At 40.6% G+C, this 14381-nt stretch overlaps 2 protein-coding genes across 3 annotated transcripts in view; both read left to right on the forward strand.

Annotated features, from left to right (window-relative positions):
- Gprin3 (GPRIN family member 3) overlaps positions 1-14381 on the forward strand; it is a 71565-nt gene that overhangs the window by 45259 nt on the left and 11925 nt on the right. The window lies entirely within an intron of this gene.
- LOC130875794 (protein BUD31 homolog) lies at positions 12389-12833 on the forward strand. Of its 2 annotated transcripts, XM_057772029.1 has the most exons (2): positions 12389-12478; positions 12602-12833. In XM_057772029.1, exons 1-2 carry the CDS (start codon positions 12389-12391, stop codon positions 12821-12823), a joined length of 312 nt encoding a protein of 103 aa, XP_057628012.1. In that variant the 3' UTR covers positions 12824-12833. The 2 variants fall into 2 exon arrangements, with proteins under 2 accessions (XP_057628012.1, XP_057628003.1); XM_057772020.1 differs by having other exon boundaries at positions 12389-12833.

The following is a 14381-nucleotide window of genomic DNA, read 5'->3' on the forward strand; positions in this document are numbered from 1 at the left end:
TGTGGCTGTAGCGTTTAGTGCTAATTCACTTGGATGTAGTATCAGATAATGTAACGTAGTCATTCATAAACTTCATGTATATGAAACTTCCTTAATTTGCGTCTTCTACACAACCTTTTGTGGTGGCTTGAATGAGAATGGCCCCCATACACTCATCAGTTTGAATGATCAGTCACCAGGGAGTGGTACAATTTGAGAAAGATTTGGAGGTGTGGCCTTGTTGGAGAAAAATAATATGTCACTGGGAGTGAGCTTTATGGTTTCAAAAGCACATGCCGGCAGCCCCCTTTCCTTTAGTCTCCCACTTCTTCTCATGTAACTCTCAGCTACTGCTCTAGCTCCTGCCTGCATGCTGACATGCCCCATGATAAACTAACCCTCTGAAGTTGTAACTAAGCCCCAATTAAGTGTTTTTTTCTTATAATAGTTGCCTTGGTCCTGGTGCTTCTTAACAACATTAAAACAGTAACTAAGACACCATTGTATAATTAATTGTAGCTACAAAGCTTATTACTTTGTTCCAAAAGAAATAATGAGAACAGCATTGTGATTTACACTTTTGCTTTGTAATATTATAGAAAATTTTCAAATAAATTATACTGGGTATATCAACAAAATTGTAGATGCAAAAGGAAGAAGTCACAGGAAGGAGGGAGGAAGGAGACCACCCAACCATAGTATGACCCTAACTTATCATCAGCCTTAGACAAATCGTAATAACCCACAGCATATCCCACAACCTCTGTGGGTGTTCACAGTCACTTCATAAGTTTGTCAAAAACCTGTGAATATGGAAACGCAGCTGCTCCCTAGACAAGAAAGCTATCAGAGGAGACTGCTTGATCCTTTACATGTTTCTGTAAATCAATTTACATATCCCATTTCCCCTAAGTATTTGGGACAAACAAATGAAAAGGCATTGTGAGCACTTCCTTGCCAGCCCCAATAAGCTATACCCATCTAGACACGGAGATAGAAATTCCCTGACTTCTGATAGATATAAGATTTATCATCTAGATGAGTCACCCCTTTGGATTAAAACAGTCTGTTTATAAGTAAAAACTATCCCAGCACAGGGATAGTCTGGCACAAGTAACTTAAACAAGTTCTTGTAACTTCATGACATCACTGCAAACAGTGTCTTGTCAACTATGACCAGTGAAAATTGCTGACGTTGCCTGGAGCTTGTAGATAACCAAGAGAGATGGATAAGTGTGAGATAAGTGTGACTTCTTTAACTACTTGTGGCCAGGCTGGCCTCCTTACTTAATAAAAAGCAAGTAGGAAGTGTCTTAGTGTCACGACAGTACAAACTCTCCGCTGATGGAAATGTTACAGGGTATGCACTATGGGAACATTAGGCTATGTGAACATTGAATTTGAAATTTTTTTATTGTTTTTAAATGAATTATGTTTTTGAATGCATTGTGTCACACTAAAATTTGAAATGTATAAAATAGTTTAGGATAAAATATTTCTCTACCCTGTCCCTTGCTATCCACTTCACTACTCTGATCAATTCCATATTTATCCTTGCAGAAATAGTTCCTTCATATATGAATAAAGATCTTTATATCCCCCTTTCAGTGAGAATGGTAGCACTCTGAATACATTCTTTATCTTGACATTTTTAAATTATTACTAGAGTTTTTTGTTTTGTTTTGTTTTGTTCATTTTCATTTCACTTAAAATTGTACTAATGAGCTTGTTCCTTCCCATTTCACGTTGCTGTCTTCATGAGATACGCTGCTCAGGGTGTCATACTCACCAGGTGCGATGTTGCCATTCATACAAAGAATTGCCAGTGCATGCTCATTTAGATTTCTTCTAATTTCATGTACTAAATAACCCAGTGCATATATGCATTAGTACACTCCCATAAAGTCAGTACCCAAAGTGGCCTTGCTGAGCCAAAGCTCACATGGCCTTGCATTTTTACAAAGATTTCCCTCCACAGGCTGCCCTAACTTACAATTCTCAGAGGTAGAGCATCAGCTATCAGAGCACTGTCTTTACCCTGAGAGCAAACCCCAGTATCTCTTCATGTTCAGCTGGAAGAAGTTATTATACTTTGTGTGCAAAGACTACATTTACCTTTGCCCCACAAAGTTATTGGATGATTCCTAGAGACAGTCTAGACGGGTGGTTCTGAATCTGGGAGTGGCAACCTCTTTGGGTGTCAAATGACTCTTTCACAGGGATCACATATCAGATATCCTGCATATCAGATATTTGCATTACAATTTATAACAGTAGCAAAATTGCAGCTATGAAGTAAAAACTAAATAATGTTATGGTTGTGGGTCACTACAATGTGAGGAACTGTGTTGAAGTGTTGCCGCATTAGGGAAGTTGAGAACTACAAGTCTCAATGGTCACAGACAGAGGCTAGATTTATACCAGAATCTAGTAAAGAGAGAAGAGGAGAGGACAGGAAAGGACAGGAGAGGAGAGAGGAGAGTGGGCTGCTCAGCCTCCCATAGCGCATAGGACAATGATCTTTAAACAAAAGGAAGCACAGAATGTTCCTAGTACTAGGGTCCCACACAGCATCTGTTTTCCCTTCATCACGCTAAATACATTTTTTGCAAAGGTCTACATCCTTTAGGGTGAAGTATGTGCCAAAAAATAAAATGAACCCACTTCTGTGATACATTTGACCTTTTTATTTCTCTTCTTTTCTCTTACAACATGCCATTTTTACCCAACGCTTTGCAGGAATTGGGAGCCCCTCACAAGCACGAGGATAGTGCTTTCTTTATGTTTTTTTTTTTTTTTTTTTTTTTTTTATCTTGAATCTGTGGCACAGAGAGGCACTCATGAGTACTCAGTCTTATCTTTGAGTCTGACTTAAAGGTTTATATTTTAATCAAATCCGATTCTGTTTTCATTTACTCCACTAGTCTCTAGATTTTCATGGGCAGTTGTTTTTTCTGAACTTTCAGAATGATAGTGACAGGAGTCCCCAGCTGAATTAGTTATAGTGTTCTACAGATTTGAACACCTACAGGGTATGCTTCATTGCCACAGCAGTAAGTCACTGTCACAAGTCAGCATTCTGGGGTGACTTCTGCCTTGATTGTAACCACAGCCAGTTTGTACATTCCAGGATAGGGGCATGAGGATTAGAAATGTTAGGTAGGAGGAACCGAGATAAGAAAGAAACACAGAGACATAAGAAAATATCAGAAGGGCAACTCAGTGCCTCTTGCATACTGAGTTCTGAGTTCGCCCATGTTGATTTTTCATACACTTTTATACCTCAAAACAAAACAAAAACAAAAACAAAAAACAAAAAAAAAAAACTACTTTAACATGATACAAAGGGCAACCATTACAGTTACTTGCTCCAATCCTTGAGGCGTCAAGCCACTAATTCCTGAGTAAATTTGATGTTTGGGGCAGTGAACCCACCCTAGACCACGTATCCTGCAGGCAGCCACTCCCTAAGTCAAACCTTCTATTTCAAAAGAAGGAGCTTGAATTCTCTGATCTGTGGTAAAGGTTGAGAGAATCTACTCCACAGGCCATCTTGATGTGAAAAACACCAAGAACCACACCCTAGGTCAGGATATCTTGTTTTGTAGCCACATCTGTTGTCAACAACTTTGAAAGAGCAAAAACAAGCTCAAACTCTCTGACCTTCAGAGAAGCTGGAATAGGCTCATGTTTTTGTGTTCCCACAAGTCACTAATCATATACTGTTGTGCTCACATTTAGCCTGTGATTGAGATTGTCTTGTTTCTTTAAGTGGGTCAAGTCTCCAAGTTTGGATTCCTGATGCCTAGTGGTGTTTTATCAGCAGGAAAGCAAGGTTGCTTTTGTTAGTATGCAAGTACCATCCTGTTGGTCACCAACACAGGCTTTCTCTGCCCTCCTCCTGCCTCCCATTTTCCCATCACCCAATACTGCAGGTTTGGAAAACCTCATGGAGGGCTGTGGTACTTTGCCACCTGCATTTTTGAGTGTGGGTGTCTGTTATGAAAATAACAAGGGGGCTTGGTGTCCTCAGGGAACCCATTGTTTTCAGAAGGAACACAGGAGGTATAGGGAGTCAGCAAGCCTCACTTACCTGAAGGTCACCAATTAGGAGTGACATTGTAAATTTCAAGATGTCATTATTTTTTCTGTGTAAATGAACCACATTTTCCTTTTCCATTCTTCAGTTGAGGGGCATTTAGATTCTTTCCAGGTTCTGGCTATGACAAATAATGCTGCTATGCACATAGTTGAGCACATGTCCTTGTGCTATTGAGCATGCTTTGGATATATACCCAAAAGTGGTATTGCTGGGTCTTGAGGTATGTTATTTGCTAATTTTCTGAGAAATTGCCATATTGATATCCAAAGGAGCTATACAAGTTTGCACTTCTACCAGCAATGGAGGAGTGTTCCCTTTACCCCACATCCTCTCCAGCATAAGCTGTCATCAGTGTTTTTGATCTTGGCCATTCTCACAGGTGTAAGATGGAATCTCAAGGTTGTTTTGATTTGCATTTCTCTGATGACTAAGGATGTTGAACATTTCCTTAAGTGTCTTTCAGCCATTTTAGATTCCTCTGTTGAGAGTTCTCTGTTTAGGTCTGTACTCCTTTTTTTTATTGGATTATTTGGTTTTTTTGTTTTTTTTTTTGTTTGTTTGTTTTTGTTTTTTTTTTTTTTTTTGGTTTGTTTTTTTGGTTTTTTCGAGACAGGGTTTCTCTGTAGCTTTGGTGCCTCTCCCGGAACTAGCTCTTGTAGACCAGGCTGGCCTCGAACTCCCAGAGATCCGCCTGCCTCTGCCTCCCAAGTGCTGGGATTAAAGGTGTGAGCCACCACCGCCTGGCTGGATTATTTGTTCTTTTGATGACCAATTTCTTGAGTTTTTTGTATATTTTGGAGATCAGACCTCTGTCTGATGTGGAGTTAGTGAAGATCTTTTCCCATTCTGTAAGCTGTTGTTTTGTCTTGTTGACCGTGTCCTTTGCTTTACAGAAACTTTTCAGATTCAAGAGGTCCCATTTATTAGTTGATTATTTCAGTGTCTGTGCTGCCAGGGTTATGACCAATTTCTTGAGTTCTTTGTATATTTTGAAGTAAATGGATGGATCTAGAAAACATCGTATTGAGTGAGGTAACCCAGACCCAGAAAGACAAATATAATAGGCACTCACTCATAAGTGGCTTTTAGACATAAAGCAAAGAAAAACCAGCCTGCAGTTCACAATTCCAGAGAACCTAGACAACAAACAGGACCCTAAGAGAGAAATGCATGGATCTAATTTACATGGGAAGTAGAAAAAGACAAGAACTCATGAGTAAATTGGAGGCATGGGGACCATGGGAAAGGGTAGAAGGAGAAGGGAGAGGAAGAGAAGGGAACAGAGGAAAATATATAACTCAACAACAGGTTTTTTTTTTTAAAAAAAAAAAAAAACGGGGAGTGATATTGTAGTCAGTGTTACTTGTATCTCGGCTACAGGCACTGCTGTGAGTCACTTGCAAAAAAAAATAAAGGTTTCCTCTATGTATGGAGCTGTTGGTGTGTGTGTGTGCGTGTGTGCGTGTGTGTGTGTGTACGTGCGTACTTTCTGTCTTCTTTCTTTAGTTAGACAATAGAAAGGAGCCAATCATGAGCATTCATTCGAATTCAGTTTAAGAAGAGTTAGAGGTAGTCAGCCTTGAAGTGGTTCTAAATTCTGAGTCTCAGTCTCCTTCCCTTCCTGTAAAGGATGGGTAGTGTTTACGTCATATACCAGGTGCATTGTCAGAACACGGTTTCCTGGTTTAGCCTGGAGAGACTGAAATTACCTGGTGCGAGGGAGAAGGAAGAATGAAACAGGCAACAAGTCCACTTAGGACTTTATTGGGGGTGTATAGGCCTCAGTGAGGTGGGTGTGCAGAGAGGCGGGGCAGGAGGAGCGGGGCTAAGATGGCACACCCAGCTTTTAAAGGTTGCCTAGCGCATGTGCACAGGGGAATGACATGACTATGTCATACGCAGATGATGGAGCTCAGGCATGAGTGCAAGGGCTCACACAACTGTGTCATGCATCGATGATGCAACCATGTCATACGTGGGTCACCCAGGGGCCCTTTTAGATCCCGGGGTCATTAGGCACTTCTGCCTGAGGGCTTGTCCGCACATGCGTGGCCCTAGAACCTGGAAGTGTCAGCCATGGTGTGACTGAATCAGCCAGAAGAATGTGCACCATGGCTACAGACCCCATTATACTGGACAACAGACTCACTTTCAAATACCTTGAGATTCATGAGTAATGCTCAGTTCAGTCAGGGTTTGTGCAAGTTACCATCAGGAAAGCAAGGTTGCTTGTGTTAGTGTGCTGACTCCCTTCCCTTTTTTCTTTCATCACCCTCCTGCCACCTCTCTCAGGCCTTTTCCTTCTCCCCACCACCTCCCTCTCCTCATTTTAAAATTTACTTAACCCTCATCTCAATTCACAAGCCAAATCTCAAGGATCCTGAGTCTAGAAAAGAAACCTACTCATTCCCAGTAGCAGAGAACAGAGCACCCTGGATTCTTTCAGACTCACAGAGCAAAGGGACTACACAGCACAGAAGGAGCTGGAAGGCTCAGGCTGTTTCCTGGTAATTTGTCTCTTCTGGGGTTTCTGGGACTTTGATAGCAGAAGCCCTATGGTCTTAGTTTGCTGTGCTGCTCACTTTCCACAGCATCTCTCTTCACAAGTCACCACCAGTGTTGCCCTGTACACTTCTCATTCATCCACGAGGATCAGAAGAGGGACTCCTCACCACTGCTGTTTTATGTAAGCTGAAGGCAGAAGTCATTCCTAAGTGTCTACCCACTGAGGTGCTTGCCTCAGTCCCTGGAAGATGCTTTTGCCGATAGGAAGATAGGAAAGCAGACTGAGGAGAAGGCTTCGTTTTAATGACTTGGATAGTTGGAGCGGAGATCAGTGATAGAGGAGCCAGGGAGAGTGGCAGTAGGACCAGCCAGGTCAGGAAGGGAGAAGAAGCAAGGACAACAGTGTCACACAGAAGACTGAGTGGTGCTTCACTGCAGCTAAATATATCCTACAAAAAATCAGGTTGGGGAGTAGCTTTGATCATATCTAATGTGGGATTTCAAAAATGCAAATGCAAAAGAAATGCAAATACAGAATGCTAGGTTGACTTCCATTAGCGTGTTATTTAACCACCCCTTAGCCCTGAGATGCCCCCTTGCACGATCTTTGCAATTAAAATAAGCCGAAAATTGAAACACTTCAAAGGTGAGTTGCAAAAGAAGAAAAACACACCAATGTGTGAGTATCTATCAGGCAAACCAAGAAAGTGTAAGGAGTCAGCTTGATTACACAAGGTGAAAGTAGAAAACATAAATGTTGCAAAGGCTTATTCTCAAGAGTTCAAATTAAAAATAAAAATCCTTCAGGAATTTTTAAATGCTTATTTTATATTTAGTCACAAGTTAATCCGAAGGTGAATTTCTCAAGGTTACTGAAATCAGAGTTTTTGATTTTGCTGATAAAAGACCCAAGTATCTCCATATTGAACTGATCTAAAAAGAAGGAGGGTTTATTGGTGTGCTGATTTCAGGTGGACAGAATGCTTCCTCCACAGGACCGTCTTTAGATGAGAGCTTGAGAGAACATATAGTAAATGTTTTTAAATATTGAGCCATGTACAATGCATTGCATAGTTTCTTCATAGATAAGTTTTGACCAAATGATAATTTTAAATTAATAACAATAACACATTATTGCTTCAAAGTGATGGGCCAAATAATATTCACCTTATTTCATTTAAGCTCTCTCCCTCTCTTTAAGACAGGAAAATTCAACTTATTGATGTTTTCCTGTTGCCTCTGAGAAGGAGATCTATGTGCAGTGATGGGAAGATTTCCAGTGGTGTTGGGAGGCACTACCCCTCAGGATGGTGCCCTGGCGTTCTTCCCTAAACTGAAGGATTTAGAAAGTGGCATGTTCTGAGAGTGCTTTCTGGAGCCTTCCCTCAAACAAAGTCATGATATCTCCCCATACAAAGCCCCCACCCCTTACTCCATCACTCAGAGCATCTTTGTTCTAAGAGAGAAGGATTAAACACAAGATCAGGAAGAGGCCTTACCACATCCTTCCAGTGCCCTGCCATTAGCTGATCCTCTTTATTCTGCCATCTCCCATGACTTTCCAGCCTACCATAAAAGCACTCAAGCTTAGTCACTTCTTCAACGCTTCATTTATACTTTTAAATTTTTACTTATTATTGTATATGAATGTATATGATATATGAAGGCACCGGTACAAGTGTACAGAGATAAGAGGACAACTTTAAAGAGTCAATTCTCTCCTTCCATTTTTATAGCAGGTCTATGGATTGAGCTCAAATCAACACACTTTCATGGTAATCACCTTTATGCACTGAGCCAGCTTGCCAGGTCTTTCCATTTACTTTCTACAAAGGTTCCTCCATCATATGAAGCTTACATTAGATTCATGTACACATGTATCTTAATACTCTGTCTTCTGTCAGTCTGATTTATAGGTAGTATAAAACATTTAAGCCATGTGGTGGTGGGGCACACCTTTAATCCCAGCATTAGTAAGGCAGTGGTAGGCAGATCTTTGTGAGTTCGAGGCCAGCCTGGCCGACTAGTTCTAGGACAGCCAAGGCTATGGCTACACAAAGAAACCCCAATTCATAAAACAAAACACTGATAACACTTCTTGTCCTGGTCACTAAGCTAACTCTATGCATGAGTAGCTAGTGGTGTCGACTTGGAGTCATACATGCAGTCTGGGTTTTCATCTGTTCTGTGCTATTTACTGTAAATGTCATTGCCTGAGATCCCCATGCGCAAAGCAGAGTTAAGACCAAGACAATCAGTTTCCAGGAGTTATTCTAAGGACAAAATAGGTTTGACACTTAAGTATATATTCAGGAAAAACACAGCTCTAGTCTCAGAATGAACGGAAGATTCTTTAAACTGAATCAAATGGGAATGACCATGGTCTGAGATATGGATGCCTACTCACCCGAACAGCAGGTTCCAATGTGAGAATAGTGGCATGCATTTTTAATAGTCATAGACTGAAAGAAAATCATAAATCAAGGCATTTACATTGGCAGAGACAGTAGGTGGATGAATTGCAGGAAAGTGAAGAAATCTCTGCTATGGATTCCAGATGCTGCCAATTGAGGATTTCAGCTTCTGGGTTGGTAGGAGCTAACCCAAGGTAATTTTTGCCTGAGATCCCCAGCACGGTAGCTCCATGCAATCTTGTATTGTCATTAGCTGTCTAGAACCTTTAACCTGGGTACAGCTTTAACTCTGGGAATTTTATCTATTTTCCAAGGCTGGCCACACAACATCACATGTGTGCCGATGAACACCAAGTGTTTTCAGTCTTACACCAGGAAGGCTCATGCTTAGGATATGTAAAGATGAGGTTGACTAGACAGGAGAACAATCCCCAGCAGAGAGATATCACTGGTAAACATTTGTTTTCGTGGACTTCCTTGTGAAACTGGCGTGTATGTGTCCTGAAGAGTTACCAGTAACTCCTCCATTCTTTGCCCTAGATGAGACGACCCTTTTCTTTGATATCTTTATGATTAGATACTCAGGATATGTCTAAACTAAATGGGAATGGTTATTCTGTGAAAGAGAAGTGATGGGGAAAAGATCAGTTAGATATGGGAAGAGAAGAGGGCTAAATGTGAGGAAATGGGTTCTGACAAAACCTCTGAAGTGAAGTCTGATAAAATGCACTGAATCAAATCAGAGTCCATTCAAGAACCAGCTCCCAATAAACCAAGAGACCACTGACCAAACTGAAGGGGGAATCTGTCCTCAGAAATAACTCCCACAACTGCCTTTTGAAGAGGCACCAAAATGACTGGGCACAAAGGATTTATTCCAGGACCTGGTGCCATTTCGGACAGTCATCACATAGAAGTGATCACTTTTGTAGCCCCAAATTGGGTATCAGACTGTCACCAGAAAACACATAGTGGGTGCCAGGCAACTGCTAGATTCTCGCCTTCTGTCTTAGTCACCTAAAGTCTAAAATCAGCTGTCAGAGAACTATAGACTGAGGTATTTCTCTGGGTCCCCAGAACACTGGGGTGGCATCTTTAAAGAGGCATGACATAGGCTAAGTGTCCGTCTGGGGAAGCAGCCACTCTGCTTTACTCATAGATAATAGCTGTCTGAGCTATGCTGGCTTTGTCTTGAATGCACTGATGTTCTGCTGGTCATCAACACAGGCTTTCTCTGCTCCTCCTGCCTTGTGTTTTCCTGTAGTGAAGAGACGAGCAGGCCTGCTTTTTGTCCTGCCCAGCTTCCGCACCACTAGCTTAGCCCTGGAAATAATAACACAGAAACTGTATTCTTTTAAACACTGTCTGGCCCATTAGTTTTAACCTCTTACTGGCTAGCTCTTATATATTGATTCAATCTATATTGCCACTTGACTGTGGCTTACCGGGATGAGTCTAACAGGTGTCCGTCTCAGAGAGGAGAGGCATGGTGTCTGCCTCATTGCCTTCTTCCCAGCATTCTGTTCTGTCTACTCCGCCCACCTAATTTTCTGCCCTATTAAAAGGTCAAGGCAGTCTCTTATTAACCAATGAAAGTAACACACAGACAGATGACCCTCCTACATCATGTTTTCCCATCACCCAATGCTGCAGGTTTGGAAAACCTCATGAAGGGCTGTGGTACTTTACGGCCTGCATTATTGAGTGTGGGTGTCTGTTATGAAAATAGGGGGCTTGGTGTCCTCAGGGAACCCATTGTTTTCAGAAAAAACACTGGAGGTGTAGGAAGTCAGCAAGCCTCACTTACCCTAAGGTCACCAGTTAGGAGTCAGTGTTACTTGCATCTCTGCTACTTGCAGTGCTGTGAGTCACTTGCAAAAGAAAGGTTTCTTCTCCTGTGTGGTGTTTGTGTATATGTGTGTGTGCATGTGTGCGTGTGTGTGTGTGTGTGTGTGTGTGTGTGTGTAGCTTAAATGAAGTTATGCCACTTAGATAGACAATGCTTTCCCTAACAAGCAATGAACCATCTAAGGAGAACCTATTAGCACCAGAGAATGCTTCAATTAACTCTTACTTATTAAGAGGAAATAGTTACATGGCAGATCTTTTTAATTCAAGAAAAATTAAAAGCAGGGAGAAAGATGATAGGAAGGAGAGAGAAGAGAGGGAAAAGGAAGGAGAGGTTCTGCAGAAAAAAATTAATTCTGTCCAGGGGCTATCTTTTTTGGGGGGGCGGGGGGGGCAACTAGTGTTTTCTGTATTTTTTGTCTTTATTGAGACAGGGACTTGTCCTGTAAGTTAACCTGAAACTTATAATCCTCTGCCTCACTTTCCCAAGTGCTGAGATCAGGGTGATGATAAAAGTATATATTTGTACTTTAGTGTCTGTTTTTCTGATGTGGCAGAGATGGAAGCTTCTACCATTTGGTGGGGAAAGGAGGAGAAAGTGGGCAGTATGGCGGTGCTTGGATGCTGTGATGGCCCCATTACCTTGGTTGTTGTGATGTCTATTATTATTATTATTATTATTATTATTATTATTATCTGAGATAAGTATTGATTGTCTACTAATAAAAAATTGGGGCTAGCATGTGTTAGAGGATAATCTTTTCCTCTTTCATCATAGATTGATGGATAATTTGACCTCTATTAACAAAACAGATTAAAGGAATCACATTTCAAAACTAAAATAACACTGCAAGTATAAATTGGAAATAACACAACTTATGGAAATGCCATCATTTCCGTTGAAGTCTTTTGAGTCTCAGATGCTAAACTTCAAGTCATTTCTGTTTTACAATTCTACTTGGCACACTCATTTCTTGGATCCATCCACATAACACAGGAGACAGACTGTTCTAACTTTATGAGATCTACCAGCTTTTCATAGCAGGTATCCAAGCCTTAATAGTCTAAATGTGGATTATAGACACACACAGTTTAATAATCAAGACACTTTCATTTTCTTACTTCCCCCTAACAACACTCTTTTTATGTTTTCATTAATGTTTTGATCTGCAAACTAAAATATCCCATTACTTTGGATTTTGTCAGGCCTTTAATAGTATCTATTTTAGAGGGAAACAGCATCATCTGACCTTTCTTTATGTATAAGACCTTGCCCTGTATCCTGTGGAAGGAATAGGACCCATCCTCTCCCTCCTGTCTTCCCAACTGGTATGTAAAAATTTCAATTCAGAGAGGCGGCTGTAGGTGCTTGGTCTTCCAATGAGACAGAGGACCAAAGAAGAAAAGTGATCTTTCCAACATCACAGAATATTGTTGAATAGGGTCAAGAACACAGGATTGTAACTGCAAAGACCATGGAGGGATTTGTATATATTCTCATAGGAAAGAGTTTGAAGATCTTTACAACTCTTGCTGGAAAATGCCCAAAGTCAAAAGAAGCCGGAAACCTCCTCCAGATGGTTGGGAATTGATCGAACCAACACTGGATGAACTAGATCAAAAGATGAAAGGAGCTGAAACTGAACCCCATGAGGGAAAGAGAAAAGTGGAATCTCTGTGGCCCATTTTCAGAATCCATCACCAGAAAACGCAATATATATTTGACCTGTTTTATAAGCGGAAAGCCGTTAGTAGAGAGCTCTATGAATACTGCATTAAAGAAGGCTATGCAGACAAAAACCTAATTGCCAAGTGGAAAAAGCAGGGCTACGAGAATTTATGCTGCCTATGCTGCATTCAGACCAGGGACACCAACTTTGGGACGAACTGCATTTGCTGGGTTCCAAAAAGGAAGCTGGAAGTGGGTCGCATCATCGAGTGCACGCACTGTGGCTGCAGAAGTTGCTCTGGCTGACACCCCTGACTCTGCTGTATTCTGGACTTTGGATTTTGTTGGTTCCTACCTACTGGGCAACCCCTTCTGGAGCAGCTCTTCTCAGAGTGGTGCCCAGAGAAGAGACCCAGAGGGAACATGGGCTCTAGAGGTGAAGGCTTTCCAATCGCTGAAATCTATAAAAATAAAACCATTAGACCTCTAAAAAAAAAAAAATCAATTCAAAGAACAAAGATAACTAGTCTCTAAAACGATTTTAAAAGATAAAGACCACGGCTCAAAGACTTTAGAGGCCTTGGGAAAAGAAAAGAGATTCAAGTGGGGGCTTGCAGAACAGTGGGTATTTTCTAAGGATGAGGAAGACAGAGAATTAAAGAAAAGGTACAAAGACACAAATCCAGGCAAGTGAGAGAATGAAACAGCTTGTTATGGCACATGGTAGTTCTCCAGTGAGAAACAGGAGAATGGAAACTCCTAGAAACGGTATCAATGTAGAAACAGCAAAGACTGACGATGGATTCAACACAGTAATATCAACAGTAAGTTAGAAAAATAACTTTGGTTTATCCTTAGATTTCACATGATAGTGGCCCTAGGTAAATACTACTAGAGATAAAATTCTCTATAGAGAGTTTTGACGGAGCATTTGATAGTGAATCTGCCAGTGTGAGCTTGCCTATGTCTATATAATCATCCACCAAAACTTAGGGGAGAAACATAATCAACAATAAAACAACAACTAAAAATCTCCTTTTATTATTTAAAATATGGCAAAATTCTTTATTTAAAACAATGTAGACCTAATCAGATTTAATTTTTTTTCTCAAGACCTTGCAGCCTCATTTAAGAGTATCTGTTGATGATGTACTGTCCACCCTATGCAAAGAAGCAGGGCCCTTAAATGGTACAGTTTGAGAGACTTATAGAAATCATATGGTCAGCTGTGCCAATGAATTAATTCGGAGGCCCAAAAATTAAGTGTTTAGCTTGAAATAACTGCCTGCTTGTAAGAGAAATAAATTTTAATACAGTCACCACTAATTTATGAGCTATTACTTTATCCTCATGCCTTGATGTCTAGTTAATTTTCCTAAAATACCAATACAGAAGTATGTATATAATTTTGCATAGGTACATATCCTAGGTCATATCAGATACATTTTGGTTTGAATTAGCATTTTCCCAACTAGCTCATCTATCTCCCCTTTCTATCTCCAACCAGGAAATCTCTTTTGATTTAATATTTAGTAGATCTCATCCTAAATGTTTTTAAAATCTGTATACTCATACTTGAACCTGTGTATACATACATATGAAGTACTTGGTTATCTTTTGCACAAGGATACACGCATACACACACACTTTTCTGTGCCTTGATTTGCTCACACAACGATATTTGAGGAAATCCTTGCCTCATTATGCCTTTATTTTTACCGTTATATTGCATATTCCTTACAGTAGAATATGTCTTGATACTGCCTACTGTTTCTCTTAGTCTTTGTTTCCAGGTTTTGCTCTACAAATAATACCTGAATGAACATGCCATTTCTCTTTCTATTGATAAGTCTGCTTCCTGGGG

This window comes from Chionomys nivalis, chromosome 1, assembly GCF_950005125.1.
Source record: "Chionomys nivalis chromosome 1, mChiNiv1.1, whole genome shotgun sequence".
NCBI classification, from domain to species: domain Eukaryota; kingdom Metazoa; phylum Chordata; class Mammalia; order Rodentia; family Cricetidae; genus Chionomys; species Chionomys nivalis.